The sequence below is a fragment of the Hemiscyllium ocellatum genome, chromosome 5 (genome assembly GCF_020745735.1).
Source record: "Hemiscyllium ocellatum isolate sHemOce1 chromosome 5, sHemOce1.pat.X.cur, whole genome shotgun sequence".
NCBI lineage: Eukaryota > Metazoa > Chordata > Chondrichthyes > Orectolobiformes > Hemiscylliidae > Hemiscyllium > Hemiscyllium ocellatum.
This window is the reverse complement of record NC_083405.1, coordinates 64,299,090-64,324,138: the sequence shown is the minus strand read 5'-3', so window position 1 is coordinate 64,324,138 and position 25,049 is coordinate 64,299,090. Positions and strand designations below refer to the sequence as shown.

General features: G+C 41.3%; 1 protein-coding gene across 1 annotated transcript in view; it reads left to right on the top strand.

The window, feature by feature from the left end:
* Positions 1-25,049, top strand: part of LOC132816198 (band 4.1-like protein 4B) — a 373,493-nt gene that overhangs the window by 137,603 nt on the left and 210,841 nt on the right. Inside the window, exon 2 of the mRNA XM_060825694.1 lies at positions 24,452-24,556. Coding sequence (XP_060681677.1) covers positions 24,452-24,556 — 105 coding nt within the window. The remainder of the gene's footprint in view (positions 1-24,451; positions 24,557-25,049) is intronic.

Below are 25,049 nucleotides of genomic sequence, written 5' to 3'. Positions count from 1 at the left end.
AGGATTATAGGTTTGTTAGAAAGGAGCTCAGAAATGGACCGAGGAGAGCCAGGTTGGGAGCACAAAAAAGGCTTAGCGGGAAGGATTAGGGAGAACCTAAAGGCATTCTACTCATGCGTGAGGAATAAGAGAATCAGGAATGAAAAAAACCTTTTAATGCATATGAACTAGTGCTAGAAGCCTACAGATGTTTTAAGAATCTAAGGCTGGAACCTGGTCATATGTATAATGAATTTGAAAGGATCAAAGTAATTTTGATTGGTGGATAAAGCTATTGAAAATAGATCAAACATGATCAGGGAGAAGGTAGGGCCAGTCAAGAATAGCATAGGGAGCTTGTGTGTGGACTCTGAGCAAATAGGGGAAGTCCTAAATAAGTTTTCTGCTTCTGTTTTCACGAAGGAAAGGGACCTTGTTGTGAATGAGAACTTTGAAGAGCTGGGAAACAGACTTGAACAGATGGAGATTGAGGAAGTTGATGTGCTGGAAATTTTGGCGAACACTAAGACTGATAAGTCCCCAGGGCCAGACCAGATTTATCCTAGGTTGCTGTGGGCAATGAGAAAGCTAAGCCGCTGGTGAAGATCTTTGCTTCCTCACTCTCCATGGGAATTGTACTGGAAGATTGGAGGGAGGCAAATGTTGTTTCTCTTTTCAAGAAGGCTAATAGGGAAATCCCTAGCAATTACAGACCAGTCAGTCTTACGTCTGTCAGCAAGGTTTTGGAAAGAATTCTGAGAGATAGGATTTATGACTATTTGGAAAAGCATAGTGTGATTAAAAGCAGTCAGCATGGCTTTGTGAGGGGCAGGTCATGCCTCATCAATCTTATTGAGTTCTTTAAGGAGGTGACAAGACAGGCCAACGAAGGCCGAGCAGTGGATGTGGTGTATATGGACTTCAGCAAGACATTTGATAAGGTTTCTCATAGTAGGCTCAATCATAAAGTCAGAGAGTATGGGATACAGGGTGACTTGGCTATCTGGATTCAGAATTGGTTAGCTGACAGAAGGCAGAGAGTGGTTGTGGATGGAAAGTATTTGCCAGGAAATCAGTGGTGAATGGTGTCCCGCAGGCTCTGTTCTTGGACCTCTGCTTTTTGTAGTTGTTGTTATAAATGACTTGGATGAGGAGGTTGAGGGGTGAGTTAGTAAATTTGCCGATGATGCAAAGGTTGGAGGTACCTTTGATAGTATCGAGGGTTACTGTAGGCTGCAGCGCGACATAGACGGGATGCAGAACTGGGCTGAGAAATGGCAGATTGAGTTCAACCTGGATAAATGCGATATGATGCATTTAGGAAGGTCAAACTCGAATGCTGAATATAGGGTTAAAGAAAGGATATTGGCAGTGTGGAGGAACACTGGGATCTCGGTGTTCAAGTGCATTGATCCCTCAAATTTGCCACCCAAGTGGGTAGGGTTGTGAAGAAAACATATGGTGTTTTGGCTTTCATTAACAGTGGGATTGGGTTTAAGAGCCGCGAGGTTTTGCTGCAGCTCTACAAGACCCTGGTGCGACCACACTTGGAATATTATGTCCAGTTCTGGTCACCTTATTATAGGAAAGATACGGAGGCTTTGGAGAGGGTGCACAGAAGGTTTACCAGGATGCTGAATGAGAGGCACGGATAGAGTTGATAGCCAGAGACTTTTCTCCAGGGCAGGATTGACTGGCATGAGGGGTCATAGTTTTAAGACGTTAGGAGGAAGGTAAAGAGGAGACTTTAGAGGTAGGTTCTTAGAATTGTGAATGCAGCATCAACATTACTCTCATCAATAGCCACCTTGAATGGCTTTGTGTAGTTTGGTGTGGCTAACATTGGGACAGTGGTTAACACAGCGTTCCGGTTGTCAAACGCCTCCTGACGTTCTTTCATCCACTGAAATGTTTTACACTTTTTCAACAGGCCAGTCAGTGGAATAAATACATTGGTTAAAATTTAGTGTGGATTTCCAATTTTAAAAAAAAAAGCTCAGTCCCAAGTATTTCTCTCTTTGGTATGTGAAATTTCCCAATAAGCTTTATTTTTATCCTGTGGAGCCATGTGTCCATGTCCAGTAACATGGCCCTGGAACATGACTTTGGCTTTTGCGAACTCGCTATTAGCCAGGCTTATCATCAAATAATTCTACTAGATGCTCAAAATGTGCATTCCATGTGTGAGTAAAAATCATCCGTTCAACTCTGGACACAATCGGGTAATCCTGAAATGATATTGATTAGATTAGATTCCCTACAGTATGGAAACATGCCCTTTGACCCAACAAGTCCACACCAACCCCCTCTGAAGAGTAGCCACCCAGACCCATTCCCCTACTTTATATTTACCCCTGACTAATGCAGTGAACACTATGGGCAATTTAGCATGGCCAATTCACCTGACCTGGGCATCTTTGGATTGTGGGAGGAAACCAGGGCATCCAGAGGAAACCTGTGAGGATGTGCGAACTCCACACAGACAATCACCCAAGGCAGGAATCAAACCCAGGTCCCTGGTGCTGTGAGGCAGCCCAGTTAGTCTTTGAAATGTGGTGGGCACAATTTTCATTTGAAATGGGATGGTTTTAAACTGGTACAATCCTTTCGATGTCACGACCATGTAAGTTTCCATTGTTCTTTGGATGAAGGTACCTGTCCATATCCTCTGAGTAAGTCCAATTTAGAGAAATAAGTTGCTTGTCTTCTCAAATATTCTTTCAAAATATTGAAAAACTATGAGTCAGATTTTATAACTGCATTGACTTCGTGACAGTCCACACAATTGTTGGGTACCACCTGGTTTTGGCACCATCTTTATTGTTGCAACTTAATTCAATTATATTATCTTTGAGAATGTTTTCAGTCTCTTTTTGAACCTGTGACAATTTTAGAGGACTATGTCTATAAGGAATAGCATTTTCTATATCTACGTCATGTGATTAGATTAGTACTTCCCAGCTTATTCCTGCATGTTTCCCCATGCAATTATAATAAATTTCAGATCATTTCTGGAAGGGAACTCCATAATTTATCCCAATTTTTGAGGACTTCCTCATTGTCCAATTTAATTTAAGGAATGCCCAATTCAGAATCCTTTGAACTTGGCTCTTGTTGTATGTTGTAACCAGTAACACATTCTCCTTTTGCTTTCCTTCTCTATCAAAATACGTTTCAAGCATATTCAGTGACACCCTGAGATTTATTTCTATCTTACATGCTTATTAAATAATTCACCTCATTCAATTTCTTTCGATTTGATAAAGCCCACTAAACTTTGCTATTAAAGGGTCACCTGCCACTGGAAGTAACACTAACATTTTATGCTTCCACTAACAAAATTGCAAATTTTTTGATTTCTGCTTCTTGTTTCATCACATGCTGTGCTACCTTTTTATATGCTGTCTAGCCAACTCACCTGCTCTATTTAATCTTTCCTTAAAATTAACTCTGAACTCTGACTTACAAATTTCTTCTTAATTAATTTGTGGTAGTCTCACTTCATGCCCCAAAGCTACTTTCAATGGACCAAATTTAGTTGCTTCGTTAGGTGCATCTCTAATTGCAAAAAATAATAATGAAGTTCCTTTACCCCAATCCTCTGGGTAGTCTTGACTATGAGCCCTCAACATGGTCTTTGAAGTTTGCCATTGTGCTAAAACTCCCTGCAATCCTGAATGGTGCTTATCCTGTTTTCCCAGTGCTTTCTCTAAACCACCAACGCTGTGACTTCAGAGTCATAGCGATGCACATAGAAACAGACCTTCAGTCCAACTCTTCCATGCTGATTAGATATCCCAAACCAATTGAGTTCAATTTGTCAGCACCTGGTCTATATCCCTCTTAAACCCTTCCTATTCATATGCCCATCCAGTTGCCTTTTAAAGGCTGCAATTGTACCAGCCTCCACTACTTCCTTTGGCAGCTCATTCCATACACAACTGTCTGCGTGAAAAATGTTGCTCTTGGCCTACTTTATAACAGTGAAAGCATCTGAGATTTTTTCTCTTTTCTTTCCCCTCATTTGTTTCCTTTTAACCTGTGGTAAACTATCTTTACTATCTTCAATGAGATCTCATTTTCCCTCATGTCCTCAGGATTTCTCTTCTCCCAATTTCTATCCCTCATGGATTGCCATTAATGTTGGAAGCTAAACTTTGACTTATGAACCAACTCCTCATCAGCAGCCATTTCTGCTGCTAATCTTGCACTCTTAACTCTTTGCTCTTCCACATGAGTTGTCACTACTTTAGGAAGTGAATTATTGAACTCCTCCAAAATAATTGTCTCTCGTAGAGCGTCATGTTTGATCTATTTTCAATAGCTTTATCCACCAATCAAAATTACTTTGATCCTTTCAAATTCATTATACATATGACCAGGTTCCAGCCTTAGATTCTTAAAACATCTGTCGGCTTCTAGCACTAGTTCATATGCACTAAAAGGTTTTTTTCATTCCCGATTCTCCTCAGATGCCACCTCCTGATAAGTAGGTAGAGCTTGTGAGGTAATTACATCACTGCCAACTTAGTTCGGATCAACGATACTCATGATCATTGACCATTTCATTTGTTAAGTCACCTTCTCAAATAAAATGAAAATGGCTTCTATGTCCTTCCAGTCAAACTTAGGCAATGCTTGGACATATTCAAACAGATCCCCATCAAGGCTATGATGGGACTGCTCTCCATCATGGTCCTCAGCATTACTCCTACCTTGCACCTCCACCTCCTACATTTTAAGGCAACTTTGAGTTTTCAGTTCCAACCTCTGAAGCTCAAAACTCTTTTTTTTTCTCTCCCTTTCTTCTTCTTTCCATCGTAATTCAAACTGCTTCATTTCATTTTCATGTTCAAGTTGCTTCATTTACAATAGAATTTTAGCCATTTCCAAAGATTTTGATTTCATTTCTGGCAATTATAAATGTAGAGCTATTGCTCACAGACAAAGGTAATTTCAATTCCAGTTTTTTTCACCAATTCCAAAAGCTTTGTCTTGCTCACTTTCTGTAAAACTCCCAAAGTGAATTCTTCCATCCCTCGAAACTCTTAGGGACTGAAAGAGCTATTGTTATGGAAGGCACATCCTATTTAACCAACCCAATGCAACATCCAAAGGAGAATACCAACACTCACTGCTTAAAGATTTAAGTCCAATAAGTCTAAACCCAACTTGCAATGAGGGATTTTGATGCTGACAAGAGCCCTCACTTTTTTATGGACCAGACACCCTCAAATGCTGACTTTATCATATATTTAAAGGCAAGTATAAGCTGTTGTGTTCCAGGTTCAATTTGATTGATCAAGCTACCAGGTTTGAAGCAACACTCACATTATTCTTACACTATGTTAACATACAAACAAAAGAAAGGAGAATTGGAATAACAACTCTTTTGGAAAACCTAGCAGAATAATAGATTATTTAACTACTAAACAGCAACTGTTCCAGTATAATGACAGCCTTCAACACCCTCTTGGCAAAGGCAAATTCAGTAAAATAAATTGCTTCATGCAATTCTCCATTTCAGATGGAAAGAACATCAAGAGAATTGTATGCATGTGCATGTGGTGTATCTTAGAATATGGCTGTGAACTGCTAAGCTTTGCTTAAATTTTAAACTAGGCATGTTGATTTTCATTGGTAAAGGCATTACCCTGAAAAATTAATCAGCATGGCTTTGTGCTATTTCTGTTCACAAAGAGCAGGGCTTTGAGTACTAACATGTGTGTATGTATATATATGTGTGTGTGTGTATGTGTATATGTGTGTATATGTGTATGTATGTGTATGTATGTGTGTATATGTATATATATACACACACACACATATACACACACACACACACACACACACACATACACACACACATACACACATATACACACACATATATATATATGTGTGTGTGTGTGTGTGTTAGTACTCAAAGCCTTTCTAATACACTGCAGTGCGCCATATCGTAAATTCCCAGTGTAATTTTAGTACACTAGGGATTATTTAGCTAACGTTGTTCAATTACACTGCGGCATCTTGGTTGGACACTTTGTTGAATAAGCATGAATTGGTTGCAGACAGAATATGCACACAAATTGTCTGTTTCAACTCAGCAAAGCTAGTTACTTTCATAGAATCCCTATAGGGTGGAAAAAGGTCCTTTTGGCCCAACAAGTAATCCACTCAGACCCATTGCCTGATCCTATTACCCAGCATTTACCCCTGACTAAATGGACTTGACCTCCACATGTTTGGATTGTGGAAGGAAACCCACACCAACATGAAGAGAATGTGCAAATTCCACAGAGATGGTCGCCCGTGGCTGGAATTGAACCTAGAACCCTGTTGCTGTGAGGTATTAATCAAGATCAGTTTCTGAACAGATTCTCAAGAGTCTATCAGTGCACTTTTGCCACAAAGAAAAATGTTTATTAAATACGAACAAAAGAGCTATATTACACCAGATGAATTTGGAAAGATTTTCTGATAAATAAAATTAGGACTCAAATTCTCACTTTTTCTTTTATCCCAGCAAAATCACTGTGAATGTACCCCAGCAAAGATTTACCTTTATCTCCACACTAAGGTGTCTACTCAGATTTGCACAGCTGAAAGCAATTTCTTTATGGCAAATTTCTGAGCAATCATTTAATGATTTAGTTCAGCTAGTGTCCCTACCTAAGCCACTTGCAACCAGGTACAGACTATACTCAATATAATCTTTTACTTAAGTGCAAGCACATGAGTTTCCTAAATTCAGTTTTCTGCAGCCTTACAGGATTTCTTACAAGAGTTTAACACTCCACTCTGACACACCTACATATTGACTCTCTTCTGGATTTTTCTGCATTTTCCTCTCCCTGGACCCATGATGTAGGCAGCAGCACAGTTTTTCCTACTGTTCTTTAATGTCCATCTTTTGATTTCAAAGGTTGTAAAACTTGCATAAAAATACATGTAAACAAACCGGCTTCTCTGCTTCTCAATACCAAGCTCACAAGAATAATCCTAGTACATGGAACGCAGGAATAAATGGGAGATTAAATTGTACTTTGCTATGAAAAGTAAGCACGACAAGGATGGCAAAAAACAACAATCAATAATATAGGCATGTTACTAGTCAGGATGTTTCAGCTTGGACCTTTAGAAAAATGAAGGAGGCAAATATAAAGTGATGCGAGTGTGCCGGAGATGTTATGTAAGTACTTAAATTTTATTTTCAGATGAGAAGTGATGATTGGAATTTTTAATAAACGATGAGAAGTCGATATAAATAGGTGGAGGTTCTTTTCCATTTATTTGGAAAATGAATTTCAACATCCCAAGAGAAATTAAGTAAACAACAACATTTAGACTTTGACCATGAAGCCAGATTTCTATCTGTGAAGATGGCCGTCATAAGTTGCACCCTTTCTGAATTTTTTAGCCCCCTTTAATGTTCCTCACTATTTTCATTAAGAAGTGGTAAGATAGGCTAGACTATGCCTCCCAAAGGAATGAGAGATTCTTATTCCTGATGCAGGGCTCCAACCCCAAATGTCGATTTTCCTGCTCCTAGGATGCTGCCGTGCTATTCCAGCAACACAGTCACAACTCTGATCTCCAGCATCTGCAGACCTCACTATCTCCTATGCCTCCCAAAGTAGAGTGGAGGCAGAAATGGAAGCTAATAGATGTAGAGGACAGGCAGATTAAGAAGTTTGCTGACCTTTGACCGCTGTTTCCAGAAGTCCATGCATAAACGTTGGAGGTGTGCACAGCTGGAAAGAGAATTTAAGGGGATGCTGATAGGAAGGTCTACCTTAGTTTCCTGGGACTTTAATCCTGTCTGTCCGTGACGCTCTAACTTTCTAACCTGACACCACCCACTCTTACCTGGTATCTGTGCTCACTCTCCATATTCATGATGGGCAGAACTCATGAGCCTTGTAATAATGTTGGGAAGCCTTTGAGCTGCTCATAATTGTCAAAAATTAAAAATTTTGGCTCATTTGGAATTTAATCAGCTTAAATGATCATAAACTTACCAAGATAGTGTTCAAAATCTCTTTTAAAAACAAAATCCTCCTAAGAACTCCTAAAGCTATCTATCAAAACAAGGCACACTGTGCCCTTGACAACTGTCACAGCAACCGATATTGAACAGAATCTCGATTAGTTGGATTGCAGGTTTGGCAAACACTTATGAGATTTCAGTGTACTTCTGCAAACAAAACCTTCAGTGTTAATGCATTCAAGCAAATCCATATCAAAATTCACTTTAGTGAAAACACTTTTAACACCATACACTTACTACATTATGACATGAAATTTGGCAGCACTTCTGAACTTATCTGGCAAGAGACTCTAGACTACAGTTCCCTTATTGTTCAGGTATCTCTAATATACCACACACAAGTCACCAACCCAAATGGGCCTGACTTCATGAGATAATTGGCTAGGGGAGTTAGTAAAAGGTGAATACTTGAAATGCACGTGAACTAGCTATTTTATTCCTCACTCTTATAAATAGCCAGTAATGAGAATGGGATTGGGAATCCCAAAATACTGTCCTTCCCATTTCCCAACCTACTTGGACAAAGGCATGAACAGGTCCTTGTCGTGGTCCCAAATACATAGGATCTCTCCAATTAAATAAAAAAAAGTCATTTATTTCCAATATTGGCTAAGTAATAAACCTGAATTTCCTGGTATTGGCCGCTTATTGTCAGTAAATCAGAGATCCAGAATTGGTAAATAGCTTGCAATCATGAACTCTAGTTTCTCGATACACCAGTACAATTTCTACTGAAAACGAACACTGGTAATGGAAACATCTACCTCAAGCAAGCAGGTTTGTGTTTAAACATTTCGTGACTTGCACATTTTTCCTTATGGTTCTGGTTGGAAGCTATACAACATCAAACAGACTAGATTAGAGTAGGTTTCCAGGCTGGAAATCAACATGCTGAAAGTCATGGAAAGGACTCTGAAAAGGTTCTTAACCTTTTCTGTTTTTTATTCTTGCCGACATTCAAAAGCTTTTGTAGCATGGGTAGTTACTGGTGTATGGCGATAATTTGCGATATGCAACTATGCCCAAACCCAACTAGAGTTTTTTAAATAGTTGTTCTATTTAGCTTTATGATCACAGCACTGTTAAGACACTCATAAATTTGTTCAAAAATTGAATCATTTCATGAATTGTGTTTGGGGGTTTAAAAAAAAAGGATCAACAAAGAAATTCCAGGCAACTTGACTGTATGAAAAATGCTCTGTGTCCACTTGTTGATACCTGCAGTCATGTACAATGACAAGCACTTAATCTGTTTGGAGTGTTTAAGGAAGTCCTTTGTATCAAAAAAGCTGAATGGATGGTTACCTAATTCCCAAAGACTCAGTTCATTGTGGCATGAAATCCATAGGTCACCCAAGTCTTTGATACACCTGAAGTTGACCAGGAGAGGTGGAAAGTAGCTGAGAAAGTGATTTGGTAGATGAAGGTGAGGGGGAAGTGATAGGTCAGAGGGGGGCATGATGGACAGATCAGGAGGGCGGTACTGAGTTGGAGACTTGGGACTGGAATAATTTTGGGGGGAGGGGAAATGAGGAAGCTGTTGAAATCGACATTTATCTCGTGTGGTTGCAGGGTCCCAAGGCAGAATATAAGGCGTTCTTCCTCCAGGCGCCGGGTGGTAACGGTTTGGTGGTAGGGGAGGCTCAGGATCTGCATGTCCTTGATGGAGTGGGAGGGGGAGTTGAAGTGTTCAGCCATGGGACGGTGGGGCTGGTGGATGCAGGTGTCCCAGAGATGTTTGGTGAAACGATCTGAATGAAGGCATCTTGTCTCTCTGATGTAGAGGAAACCACATCGGAAGCAAGTGATGCAGTAGATGACATTGGTAGAGTACAGGTAAATTTCTGATGGATGTGGAAGGATCCTTTGTAGCCTTGGACAGAAGTGAGGAGAGTGGTGAGAGCGCAGGTTTTGCACTTACTGTGGCAGCAGGGAAAGGTGCCAAGAGTGGGGATCAGGCTGGTGGAGGATGGGGGGGAGGTGCATGTGGACATGATGAGGGAGTCTTGGAGGGAATGGTCTCTCCGAAATGCTGATAGGGTTGGGGAGGGAAATCAATCTTTGGTGGGGTCCATTTGGAGGTGGCGAAAGTGGTGGAGGATGATGCGATGTACGCGGATGTTGGTGGGCTGGAAAGTGAGGACCAGGGAGGTTCTGCCGTTGTTGCATTGGGAGGGGTGGGGCTCAAGGGCGGTGGTGAGTGAGGTAGAGGAGATGCGTTGGAGGGCATCGTCAACCATGTGGGAAGGGAAGTTGTGATCTTGGAAGAAGGAGGCCATCTGGGAATTTGAGGTGGAAGTGGTCATCCTGGGAACAGATGCTGTGGAGGTGGATGACTTAGGAATAAGGGATGGCGTTTTTACAGGAGGTAGGGTGGGAGGAGTGGTAGTCTAGGTAGCTGTAGGAGTCGGTGGGCTTGTAATAGATGTCTGTGGTTAGTTGGTTGCTGGAGATGGTGATGGAGGGCTCCAGGAATGAGAGGGACGTCCGAGATGGTCCAGATGAATTTGAGGTCAGGGTGGAAGGTGTTGGTAAAGTTGATGAACTGTTTAGCCTCCTTGTGGGAGCAGGAGGTGGCGCTGATACAACCATCAGTGTAACGGAGGGACAGGTCGGGGGTCGTGCCAGTGTAACTGCAGAAGTTGGACTGTTCCACGTACCCAACAAACAGGCATAGCTAGGTCCCATGCAGTTGCCCATGGCTACCCCTTTCGTATGGAGGAAGTGGGAGGATTGAAAGGAGAAGTTGTTGAGGGTGAGGACCAGTTCAGCCAGGCGGATGTGGATGTCAGTGAAAGGGTACTGGTTGGGACAGTGTGAGAGGAAGAAACAGAGGGCTTGGAGGCCCTGGTCATGGCGAGTGGAGGTTATAGGCACTGAATGTCCATTGTGAAGATGAGGTATTGGGGGCTAGAGCAACGAAAATCTTGGAGGAGGTGAAGTGCATGGGTGGTGTCACCAATGTAGGTGGGCAATTCCTGGACTAAGTAGGGAGTGTGGGGCAGGACGGTGTCGAGCTCGAAAGAGATGAGTTCAGTGGGACAGGTGCAGGCTGAGACAATGGGTCAACCAGGGTAGTCAGGTTTGTGAATCTTCGGTAGAAGATTCAGGCAGTGTGGGGTTCACTGACAATGAGGTTAAAGGCCGTGTATGGGAGATCTCCAGAAGTGTTGAGGTTATGAATGGTCTGGGAGATGATGGTTTCGTGATGGGAGGTGAGGTCTTGATCAAGAGGGCAGTAGGAGCTGGTGTGTGAGAGTTGGCGCCTGGCTTCAGTGGTGTAGAGGTCTGTGCCATCCCTTATTCCCAATTAGAACATAGAACATAGAAAAATACAGTGCAGTACAGGCCCTTCGGCCCTCGATGTTGCGCCGATCCAAGCCCACCTAACCTACACTAGCCCACTTTCCTCCATATGCCTATCCAATGCCCGTTTAAATGCCCATAAAGAGGGAGAGTCCTCCACTGTTACTGGCAGAGCATTCCATGAATTCTCAACTCGCTGAGTAAAGAATCTACCACTAACAACTGTCCTATACCTACCACCCCTTAATTTAAAGCAATGCCCCCTCGTAATATCTGACTCCATACTTGGAAAAAGGTTCTCATGGTCGACCCTATCTAAACCCCTAATCATCTTATACACCTCTATCAAGTCACCCCTAAACCTTCTTTTCTCCAATGAAAACAGCCCCAAGTGCCTCAGCCTTTCCTCATACGATCTTCCTACCATACCAAGCAACATCCTGGTAAATCTCCTTTGCACCCGTTCCAGTGCCTCCACATCTTTCCTATAGTATGGCAACCAAAACTGCACACAATACTCCAGATACGGCCGCACCAGAGTCTTATACAACTGCAACACGACCTCAGGACTCCGGAACTCAATTCCTCTACCAATAAAAGCCTAATCCTACCAACCAAGGACTTTTCATGTCCCCTCCTTGCTGCTCTTAGCTCTCTCTTTAGATCCTTCCTGGCTACCTTATAACTCTGTCGCCCCAATTGAACCTTCACGCCTCATCTTTACATAGGCTGCGCTCTTCCCTTTAACAAGGGATTCCAATTCCTTATTAAACCATGGCTCCCTCTCACAACCCTTTCCTCCCTGCCTGACAGGTACATACTTACCAAGGACACCCGATAGTTGCTACTTGAACAAGCTGCACATATCAATTGCACCCTCCCCTTGAAACCTACTTTTCCAAGCCATGCTTCACCGCATCATAATTTCCCTGCCCCCAGCTATAACTCTTGCCCTGCAGTGCACACTTATCCCTCTCCATCACTAGAGTAAAAGTCACCGAATTGTGGTCACTGTCCCCAAAATGCTCACCTACCTCCAATTCTAACACCTGGCCTGGTTTGTTACCCAGAACCAAATCCAGTACGGCCTCACCTCTTGTTGGCCTGTCTACATATTGTGTCAGGAAACCCTCCTGCACACATTGGACAAACACCGACCCATCTAACGTACTCGAGCTATAGCTTTCCCAGTCAATATCTGGAAAGTTAAAGTCCCCCATAACAACCATCCTATTACTTTCACTCTTCTCCTGAATCATCCTCGCAATCCTTTCTTCTACGTCTCTAGGACTATTAGGAGGCCTGTAGAAAACTCCTAACAGGGTGACCTTACCTTTCCTATTTCTAAGCTCAGCCCAAACTACCTCAGATGGCGAGTCTTCATCCATCGTCCTTTCCACTGCTGTAATACTATCTTTGACAAGCAATGCCACACTTCCCCCTCTTTTACCCCCACCTCTGACCTTTCTAAAACATTTAAACCCTGGAACCTGCAACAACCAATCCTGTCCCTGTTCTACCCATGTCTCTGTAATAACCACAACATCGAACTCCCAGGTACCAATTCCTCTGCCTCTGCTGGATCCATTTCCAGGAATCACGCTACCTTTTGAAAAACACCATCCCTTATTCCCAGTTCCTCTGCCTCCGCCACATCTGTTCCTAGATGACCAATTCCACCTCAAAGTCCCAGATGGCCTCTTTCTTCCAAGATCGCAACTTCCCTTCCCAACGTGGTTGACGTTGCCCTCCAACGCATCTCCTCTACCTCACGCACCACCGCCCTTGAGCCCCACCCCTCCCAATGCAACAATGGCAGAACCTCCCCTTGTCCTCACCTTCCATTCCACCAACCTCCGCATACATTGTATCATCTTCCACCACTTCTGCCACCTCCAAACGAATTCCACCACCAAAGATTGATTTCCCTCCCCACCCCTATCAGCTTTCTGGACAGTCCATTCCCTCCGCGACTCCCTCATCAGGTCCATGCCCCTCAACTAGCCCACACTCCACGCCTGGCACCTTTCCCTGCCACCAGAGGAAATGCAAAACCTGCACCTTCGCCACTCTGCTCGCCTCCGTCCAAAGCCCCAAGGGATCCTTCCATATCCATCAGAAATTTACCTGCACCTCTACCAATGTTATCTACTGCATCCGTGGCACCCAATGTGGTCTCCTCTACAGGATGCCTTCTTGCGGATCCTTTCAGAAAACATCTCTGGGACACCGCATCCACCAATCCCAGCACCCCGTGGCTGAATACTTCAACACCCTGTCACTTCATCAAGGACATGCAGGTCGTGGGCCTCCTCCACCGCCAAACCGTTACTGCCCCATACTTGGAGGAAGAACACCTCCTATTCCCTCCAGCTACACTGGATAAATGTGGAATTCAACAGCATTTTCATTTCCCCTCACCCAAATTATCCCATTCCCAAGCCTCCAACTTGGCACTGATTCCAACTCCTGGCCTGTCCATCACTCCCCCTTCTGACTTATCACCTTCTCCCTCAGCTACCTTCCCCCCCCCCCCCCTCCCCCCGCAATCCCCCCCCCACCTACCATTTATCTCTCAGCCCCAACCCACAGGCCTCATTCCAGCCGAAGGTCTTGCGACCGAAACGTCGATTCTCCTGCTCCTTGGATGCTGCCTGACTTGCTGTGCTTTCCCAGCAACACACTCTTGACTCCAACCTCCAGTCTTCATCTATCTCATGTGGCAGATATACAGACTGTCATTCACAAATTGGCCTTTACAGCTACATGACATTATGCACACTGCAGTGAAACTATTACTTTTCCCCTGTTGCTCTCCAGTTGTGATCATCTTTTAAAAGTTTTTGTGGGATCTACTTTCCACCATTTGTTCAGGTATTTTTTCCCCGTGGATTTTAGCTCTTTGTGAACCCAGTCTTTCTTTTCAATCTGTAACTTCGTTGTTGCCTATTTATTTGCTAGAGGAAACGATTTGTTCATGAACGCTCTCAAAGCCCCAGAGAATGTTTTACTACCTCATTAAACCTACATGTTCTAAGGATACCACACAAGCTTCTTAACGCAACTGAAGTTCTTCATTTCTGATAATTTACATTAAACCATTTTTAATGGTTAGACATCCTTCCTTAAGTGAGTTTCCCATATTATTCCTGCTTGAGACCTAACTAGAAATTTGTGAAGTTTTAGCAAGATTTGGTTATTTTTATAAGCTGAGTCTGTATGCATGTTTTATTTTGGACTGCTTTATCAAATTGTTCTACCCCACTCAAGCATTGTGATTATGCACACGTCCTTCTTGTATCCCTCCTCAGAATATATTATCACGTCTCACTGTTTCTCCCAAAATGCATTCACTTCATTTTTATGCATATTAAATTGCATCTACCACATCTTTGCACATTTCAGAGGTTTATCCATTTGCCCCTGAGATTTAATGGTATCCAATTCATTCACTAATTGCCAAGTTTTCTGTTGTTCACAGCCTTCTAAATTGTATCACTGTACCCAACTCCAAGTCATGAATACATAAAACCTGAAAAGCAATGGTCCTGATAGTGATTTTTCCAGAAAGCGCATTGCATGTTTCTCTTCAATCAGAAAAAAAATGTAACTTAAACGCTACTGATTCCAACCTGCCCCTTTGTTAATCATATATCCAGGTTACTTTTATCCTTTTAATGTTTCAAGCTTTTATTTACTGAATAACATTTTCTCAAATGCCTTTTGTAAATCCATATATCATTTGCATTAACTTCTACCCTCACTGAATTCCATAAAATAATTCAGTCAGGTTAGGCAGATTAGATTTATTTTAACATGTCTTGCCTTCTATAATCCCATGCTTCCCAAATGTAAATGAATTCTGTCCTTGCCAATGAACTCAAGTAGTTTTCTTATCACTGACAGATTGTTTGGTGTCCAATTGCCAGGTTTCTTCACTACTGCTTTTTTTGGGTGTAATGTTTATGATCCTCTGTTCTTTTGACACCAATTTCATATCTGAGAAGGAATGAAAATTCTTGATTTTGCCACTGCCTGTGCTCTGCCTTTTAGTCATAAACTCTTTCACTGTTTCATTTTTGATTTTGTCAAAAAAACTCTAGGTTTCAATATTCTATCTTTTCTTCTTTGAGGAATAGCTTCGTTCACGGTTAAATTTTCTCCACTTGAAGAACTGTCTTTTCAGACTATGGTACTGATTGTATCTCGGTACACGTGACAATAAATCAATGAAAAGTGTTGCTTATTGGGCTATACAGGTAGATTGTACCATACAAAATGCATGGTAGCAGAAGAGAGTGCAGAATACAGTGCTACAGCAGCAGAAAGGTGCGGAGAGAGAGATCAGAATTAACATTTGAGAGGTCTGTGCAAAAGTCTGATAGTAGTTGGGAAGATGCTGTTCTTGAATCTATTCATATACATATTCAAACTTTTATATCTTCTACCTGATGAAAGAGGGTGGAAGAGAGAGAAGTGGGATGGGAGGGGTCTTTGATTATGTTGGTTGCTTTCCCAAGGCAGCAGGAAGTATAGATGGAGCCAGTGAATGGAAGGCTGGTTTGCATGATGGATAGGGCTGTGTTCACGACTCTTTGTAGTTTCTTGCGGTCTTGGGGAGAGCAGTTGCCAACCATGCTGCAATGCATTCAGGTAGGATGCTTTCTATCGTGCATCAATAAATATTGGTTAGAGTCCTTGTAGACATGCCGAATTTTCTTAGCCCCCATACTATAAGGTACCAATATCAGTCAAGATTACCATCATGTCATTGCAGTGTTAGTCAAGCCCAGATGCTAAATTGCTCTTTGCTTCCTGTAAATCATTTCTGACCTTTCAGTTTCTTTTTCCTTCACTTATTTAGGTCTATTTGGTTTAATTCTAAGGCAAGCTAACCAAAGTTGTTCAGAACTCTTTTGTAACTTGCAAGTCTTTAAGAATTGTTGTCTGCCTTCTAAATATCCCTGTTTCTTAAAAAAAAAAGTTGCATGCATATTAAGTTGAATTCAGATCAATGGAATGGTTGGTCTGTCTGAAGTGAATTTGCAGTAATTTTAATACACTGACGCTCAAATTGGGGACAGACTGCATACTTCAGTCTGCATTTTCACCACAATGGCGAGGTAATTCATTGTGCTGAAAATGACAAATGTGTCTATATACATAGTTTTCATTAGGACTGGTCATAATTTGCACATCTACGTTTTGCCATGTTGTTATTATCCTAACTCACAATAAAACTGAAGAAATCGGGTCCCAGAGTAAAATCCAACTTAAGGAACTATAAGTTTTATTTCTGCTATTTGCTTACTGTGATGATCAGTCAGTGAATGCATTCACAAGAGGCTGTGAATGCACTTTTAACAAAAGAACAAAAATTTATTACACAAAAACACAATGAAAATAATCAAAACAGCCTTATTATAAATATCATAAGTATGGATTCAACACTTTTATCCTCCTCAAAAACCTAATAGACACTCAAACCTCAATGAAGCAAAACTTGTTCTCTACTTTAACACTCTTTATTCAGACAACGTGCTGGAATCAGTTTCTTCCTAGCTGAGCTCCGTATTTATTTAGTTGACTGTTGATTTACTTAGTTAATGTTGCTGAGCAACATAAAAGCCTGTAAGAGGAAGTAATTTATGAATCTGTGATGGCTTTCATAAGTTACTTTCATGATTCTCTAGAGAGGTGGCATCATATTCCACTTCTTAATAATAGAATATTAGAATATTATTCAATCTAATTGCTCGATGGCTGACTTTAGAATTTTAAATTTCTGATGCGTTCCTGAAATCCTCTGATTTTTATTCCACTCCCAGATTATTTCTTCACTGCACACACGTTCTTCTCTGATTATCCTCCCTGTCAATGTTGCTTTAACGTATTAATATGATGCACTTGCTATTGTTTTTCGTCCTCCACCCTGCAGTAGTTGCTACATAATTCATGTCATTGCATTTCTTTTTGATAAGGCCCAGTGAATCTCATTTTAATGAATTCATCAGAGACAGGTAATAATGCTAACACCTTATTTCCAATAACACCGTTTTGAACTTTGAATTTTTATCAGGAGGTGAGAAATAAAGAGAGAGCAGTTGAACACGTGGCTGCAGGGATGGTGCAGCAGGGAGGGGTTCAGATACAGGCGGTACGGTGACACAGTGGTTAGCACTGCTGCCTCACAGCGCCAGAGACCCGGGTTCAATTCCTGACTCAGGCGACTGACTGTGTGGAGTTTGCATATTCTCCCTGTGTTGGCGTGGGTTTCCTCCGGGTGCTGTGGTTTCCTCCCACAATCCAAAGATGTGCAGGTCAGGTGAATTGGCCATGCTAAATTGCCCATAGTGTTAGGTAAAGGGGTAAATGTAGGGGAATGGGTGGGTTGTGGATCGGTGTGGACTTGTTGGGCCGAAGGACCTGTTTCCACACTGTTAGTAAGCTCAGCTCAGCTAAGCTAATCTAATCTAATACCTGGATAATTGAGGGTCATTCTGGGGTAGGTGGGACCTCTACAACTGGGATGGTCTACATCTGAACCAGAGGGGTGCCAATATTCTGGGGGAGAAATTTGTTAATGCTGTTTGGGAGAGTTTAAACTAATTCAACAGGGGGATGGGAACCTGAATGGTAGCCGCAGTGTACAGGAGGTTGAGAGTAGTGAGGTCATCAGTAAGGTTTCAAGGTTACAGGAGTGTACCGGCAAGCAGGAAGGTGGTTTGAAGTGTGTCTACTTCAACATCAGGAGCATTCAGAATAAGGTGGTTGAACCTGCAGCATAGGTTGGTACCTGGGATTTCGATGTTGTGGCCATGTTGGAGATATGGATAGAGCAGGAACAGGAATGGTTGTTGCAGGTTCCAGGGTTTAGATGTTTCAGTAAGATTAGGGAAGGAAGTAAAAGGGGGTACATGTGGCATTGTTAGTCAAGGACAGTATTACGGTGTCAGAAAAGATGTTTGGTGAAGACTCGTCTACTGAGGTAGTATGAGCTGAGGTTACAAACAGGTAAGGAGAGGTAACCCTTTGGGGAGTTTTCTGTAGGCCTCCGAAAAGTCCCAAAGATGTAGAGGGAAGGATTGCATATATGATTCTGGATAGGAGTGCAAGTAACAGGGTAGTTGTTATGCAGGACTTTAACTTTCCACATATTGACTGGAAATGCAATAGTTCGAGTACTTTAGATAGGTCAGTTTTGTCCAATGTGTGCAGGAGGATTTCCTGACACAGTATGTAGATAGGCCAACTAGAGGGGAGGCCACATTGGATTTGGTATTAAGTAATGAACCAGGCCAGGTGTTAGGTTTGGAGGTAGGTGACCACTTTGGTGATAGTGACCACAATTCAGTTATGTTTATTTTAGTGATGGAAATGGATGGCTATATGCCACGGGACAAGAGTTATAGCTGAGGGAAAGGGAATTATGATGTGATTAGGCCAGATTTAGATGCATAGGTTGGGGAAGGAAACTGCAAGGATGGGCACAACTGAAATGCGGAGCTTGTTCAAGGAACAGCTACTGCGTGTCCTTGATAAGTATGTACCTGTCAGGCAGGGAGGAAGTGGTCGAGTGAGGGAGCCATAGTTTATTAAGGAAGTTGAATCTCTTGTCAAGAGAAAGGAGGAGGCTTATATAAAGGTGACACGTGAAGGCTCAGTTAGGGCACTTGAGAGTTCCAAGTTAGCCAGGAAGGACCTAAAGAAAGCTAAGAAGAACCAGGAGGGGACTTGAGAAACCTTTGGCAGATAGGATCAGGGAAAACCCTGAAGCTTTCTATAGGTATATCAGAAATAAAAGTTTCACTGACCAGGGCAAGATTAAGGCCAGTCAAGGGCAGTAGCATGAAGCTGTGTGTGAAGTCTGAAGAGATAGGAAAGGCGCTAAAGGAAAATTTTTTGTTTGTCTTTTTCCTGTGTGAATACTATGCTGTTGAGGAGAACACAGATACAGGCTATTAAACTAGACAAAATTGAAGTTCATAACGAGGAGGCATTAGCAATTCTGTAATGTGTGAAAATAGATAAGTGCCCTGGGCCGGTTGGGATTTATCCTAGGATTCTCTGGGAAGCAGGGCGGAGATTGCAGAGCCTTTCGCTTTGATCTTTAAATCGTCGTTGTCTACAGGAATAGTGCCCGAAGGCTGGAGGATAGCAAATGTTGTCCCCTTGCTCAAGAAGAGGAATCGAGACAACGCTGGTAATTATAGTTCAGTGAGCCTTGCTTCTGTTGTGGGCAAAGTTTTGGAAAGGATTGTAAAGGGGAGAATTTATAATCATCCAGAAAGTAGTAAGTTGATTAGGGATAGTCAACACGGTTTTGTGAAGAGTAGGTCGTGCCTCACAAAACCTTATTGAGTTCTTTGAGAACATGACCGCACAGGAGGATGAAGGTAAAGCGGTTGATGTGTGTCAGTAAATGGATGTCAGTAAAGTGTTTGATAAGGTTCCCCATGGTAGGCTATTGCAGAAAATATAGATGCATGGGATTGAGAGTGATTTAGTGGTTTGGATCAGAAATAGGCTAGCTGTAAGTGGTGGTTGATGGGATATGTTCATCCTGAACTTCAGTTACTAGTGGGTACTGCAAGGATCTGTTTTGGGGCCACTGCTGTTTGTCATTTTTAAATGACCTGGATGAGGACGTAGAAGGATGGGACAGTAATTTTGTGGATGACACTAAAATTGGTGGAGTTGTGGACAGTGCAGAAGAATTTTGCAGGGACATAGATATGCTGCAGAGCTGGGCTGAGGGGTGGCAAATGGAGTTTAATGTGGAAAAGTATGAGGTGATTCACTTTGGAAGGAGTAACAGGAATGCAAAGTACTGGGCTAATGGTAAGATTCTTGGTTCTGTGGATGAGCAGAGAGATCTTGGTGTCCAAGTGCATAGAACCCTGAAAGTTGCCACCAGGTTGATGGGGTTGTTAAGAAGACAATACGGTATGTTAGCTTTTATTGGTAGAAGGATTGTGTTTCAGAGCCATGAGGTTATGTTGCAGCTGTACCAAACTCTGGTGTGGCCGCACCTGGGATATTGCATTCAGTTCTAGTCACTGCATTATAGGAGGGTTGTGGAAGCATTGGAAAGGATGCAGAGAAGATTTACCAGGATGTTTCCTAGTATGGAGGGCAGGTCTTATGAGAAAGGTTGAGGGTCTTGAGGCTGTTTTCTCTTAAAGAGAAGAAGGTTAAGAGGTGACTTAATAGAGGCAGACAAGATGATCACAGGGTTAAATAGGGTGGACAGTGAGAGCCTTTTTCATCAATTGGTGAAGGATAGCATGAGGGGACATAGCTTTAAATTGAGAGGTGATAGATATAGGACAGATGTCAGAGTAGTAAGGGCATGGAATGCATGCCTTCAACAGTAGTGGATTCGCCAACATTGAGTGCATTTAAATGGTCATTTGGATACACATGTTGATGATGATAGATTAGAAGGCCTTCACATTGGTTTCACAGGTTGGCATAATATCAAGGGCCAAAGGCCTGTATTGTGGTGTAATGTTCTGTGTTCAATCAGCTCTGACTTTAATATATTTTCCAATTCCCCTTGAATAACTTGTGCATTATGGTTCTTTTTTTGTTCCCTGGACATTTGGAAGACATGTCAGAAGCTTTGATCCGTAATTTTTGCTAAATGAATTTAAGGGGTCCTCTTATCTCATGTCTACATATCAATTCAAAAGGATTCAGTGCTGTGGATTCATTTGGAGCATCCCAAATAACAAACAGTAAAAAGTAAATTCCTTAGTCCCAATCGTTAGAACATTCCTGACAATAAGTCTAATCATGGCCTCTAAAATATTTTTCTAAGGCTCTTTATAGTTATAGAATGTTAAGATAAGTTATTTTATTCCCAAACTATTCATTCTTCCTTTTGAACGTTGATCTGGTTTGTTTCTTTTTGAAAAATCCGTAGCGCATTTTTAAAAAAATTGAATTAACTTTGCCGCTGCTCCTCTTGCCCTAATTTTCTCCGAAGGCACTTCCTTAGGCCAACTTAAAACATTCTTGATTGTTAGAAGATACTATTTTCCACTTCTGGTTTTAGGTAGGAGCCCTAAGTGTTGCAGTAAGATCCTGCTAAGCTGTTATTTGAAAGCTGATCAGACTTGAAGCAGCAAATTTAATTGGCAGTTGGAATTTGCCATTACCTGACATCCCTACAGTGTCTGCCAAAATTTAACCACATTATTATGAAATCCTGGCAAATAAATATGTTTTTGCATGTTAGCCTGTATTTCCCTAATAGTTATGTGATTGACCATTGGAATTTCATGAGCCTTGAACAAAGTTTTATGATACCCAAATAGAATTATCACCTAATGTACTACTGCCCACTTCTCATTGGCTGATATTTGAGGTAACTTTATTTTTTTTTAACTAATAACATTCAGTTATTATTTGTCAAATTCTGTGGGCCTGAGATCAAGCCACAGCACAGTAAAGAAATAATCCAGGGTGTTCATTCTGTAGTATTTATTTTTCACTCTCATGAGCTATTCCAACAACCTTGGTGAGGCTAATAGTTTGAATGTTGATATTGATCATTCCCTAATATAAAATCACACCCTTCCTTTAGGGTGTCTATATCAACTCCAACTCCAACTTCAACTTCTCCACTTACCAAGTCACTTTTCAATCAAACGTTATACAGTGGAATCTGTTTGTAACCACTGTATTCCATCAATTAACATTTTATTCTTTCATTAGGTCCTCTGGAAGACATTATATCATCAGCTAGGATCAATGATTGACTTGCTCCAGTATGGCTCAATAGCTTTATTGGTTTGCCTCCTCTGTAAACAAAATCTTTAAGCATTTTCGTAAATGGTTTGCTTGTCTTGTTGGAGTAGTAAGGGAACACTACGTTTTGAGATAAACTATTGCGAGAACCTCCAGGTGTCTGACCCTCTTTCATGGAAGAAAGTGAAGACTGCAGATACTGGAGATCAGAGTCAAAAAGTGTGGTATTGGTAAAGCACAGCTGGTCAGGCAGCATTCAAGGGGCAGGAGAATCAATGTTTCGAGCATTAGCTCCTCATCAGGAATGTTGTTGACTCAAAACATCAATTCTCCTGCTCCTCGGATGCTGCCTGACCAGCTGTGCTTTTCCAGTACCACACTTTTTGATACTAATCAAAGAAGAATTGTCTTGACTATCCTGAGCCGCCTTCCCTTTTTCTCATAGGTTCTGAGGTAATGTGCTTTCCCTGAACCACTGCCATATTTTTAAGGCAGATTTCTTTTCCTGATGCAGCTTTGTCTGAGGATTCCTCAAGCATATCTATTACTGGCTGGGGGAAGGCAGTGACATAGTGGTAATATCCTTGGGCTAGTAATGCAAAAACCCAGGCTAATGCTCTAGAGACATGAATTTGAATCCCAGTATAGCAGATAGTGGAATTTGAATTCAATAAAAAAAGTGGAATTGAAAGTTGGATTAATTGTGACCACTACTGATTGTGGTAAAAGCTCATCTAGTTCAGTAATGTCCTTTTGCTGTAGTGAATCTATCATCAGGCATAGTCTGGCCTACATGTGACTGTTGACCCACAGCAATGTGGTTGACTCTTAACTATCCTTGAAATGGGTCGAGAGTGTGGTGCTGGAAAAGCATAGCAGGTCAGGTGGCGTCAAAGGAGCAGGAGAATCGACGTTTTGGGCATAAGCCCTTCATCAGGGCATAAGCCCTTCAGGGACAGCCCAAGCCAGCCATTCGAATCAAGGACAATTGAGAATGAGCAAGAAGTACTGGTCTAGCCAGTGATTCCCACATCCCATGAACAAATTTTTAAAAATAATCAGATCCCATATAATTTCCAGCAATTGGATTTGATATGGCCAGTCTTATTTCAGTGGAAGCATACTTTTTTTAAATGTCACTTTTAGGTTCTATCCTTTATTATTTTGGCAGCATTTTGTTTGTTCCCACAAAATGAATGCCTTTCCATCCTCATATTTTCTTTTCCTCAGTTTCCTGGTTGAATCCCAGACAACCATATCTGAAGCATTACTGCATTGTCTGAGATGCTGTTTTAGGGTAAGAGAAACTAAGATCCTCATCTGCCTGTTCAATTAGACGTAGAAGATCAAATAATTCCATTTTAAGGAGAATCTGTAAGTAATGCATCCTAGCTTTATTTATTTTCTCCCTCAACCACCAGAAACAGGTAATTTATTTCACTTATTTACAGAGTGTAGATGCCTGCAAAGTCTATTCAACTTGTGAAAATATTGCAATGGCTGCACTGAAATGTAATCTGGTGTTGTAAAAGTCTATGGGATATCCCAAGAAAATTGAGAGATTATATAATTGCAAGTAACGTACCTGACTTTTACAGTGCGCAGTTGATTTGTTTGTGTTCAAACCCTTTAAATCATACTCTGTGGTAAGAGCGCAAGATTATTTAAGGTGGTCGACGTATGCATAGCCTGATAGGTAATTATTGGCTAGCTGTCCAGTTACACAGATTCACAGAACTGCTTTTTGCAGGTTTGTTCTTTTTGGTCCACTTTGTAGAAAATGTTTTGAAAAATATTAGTTAAAGCAATGAAATGTATTGTTCATTCCTTTTATATATATTGAAGTAAAATAATTCAGATTTACTTTGCATTGATGCTGATCCATTTGATAAATTGAAATGATTACAGATTTGCTCCAAGCAATGAAATTCTGTTCTGTCTAGTTGTAATGGGCAATCCAAAGTATTTTATATAAACTATTGAACTTAACTGAATGTGTACAAGATGATGGATACCTTTTTTATATACCATGTTCTGTTTGGAGAAGAAGGGGACTGACGGGCATTTTACATGCACAAGTGCAGTACTGCAGTCATAACTTATACATGAGGGTTGTGGGAATATCGATTGCCTTGTGCATTAATAATGGATATTTCCGTTTTACCTTGGGCAGGTATCTGACATTTTTTCTTGGGTTGTACTGATATACTGAATACTCCACAGATTAAGTTTGTGATATGGCACATGATTAATGTTGAAGTAATTTACCAATTTATAGTAGATGAGTAGGAATATATTTGTTGCTGTACATTTCTCATTGCCTCAGTTCATTTTCATGTAAATTCTATTCATCTTTTATAGAAAAATGCAAAAGGTCAAGATCTATTAGACCAGATTGCTTACCATTTGGACCTTGTGGAGGTAGACTACTTCAGTCTGCAATTCATCGATGTCTATCAAGTTTCGGTATGTGACCATTTGCTGTTTACACTAATGAAAAAGTACAAGTTAAATTGTTTTTACAAGTTTGTTACTCCATTGGCATGAACATAATGCTATTTTGAATGTTAATGAGAAAAGCCATATGTTGGAAACTAAAGGGATCTAATTTTGGAAAAAAAGATGTAGCTGTTGTTGATGTTTCTGTGTGTACTGGGAAATAACATACAAAAAAAAGGCCAACTTACAGAACTCAAATGCTGGCAAATAATTTTAAAAACCTGAAATCTATTCAAATACAAAAGTGTACAACTAAAGTAATACCACAAATAAAAACAAATCACAGAGTCATTGCTTGAGATGACCATTCAAGTTAAAAAGTAAAAGTAAAATAATTTAGATGCTGGAGATCTGAAGTAAAAACTGAAAACTAAAGAAATACACAGTAGATCAGACAGCTTCTGTAGAATGAGAAAGATGACCTTTTGGGTCCTTTTGTCAGAGTTTTTTTGCAGTTCTG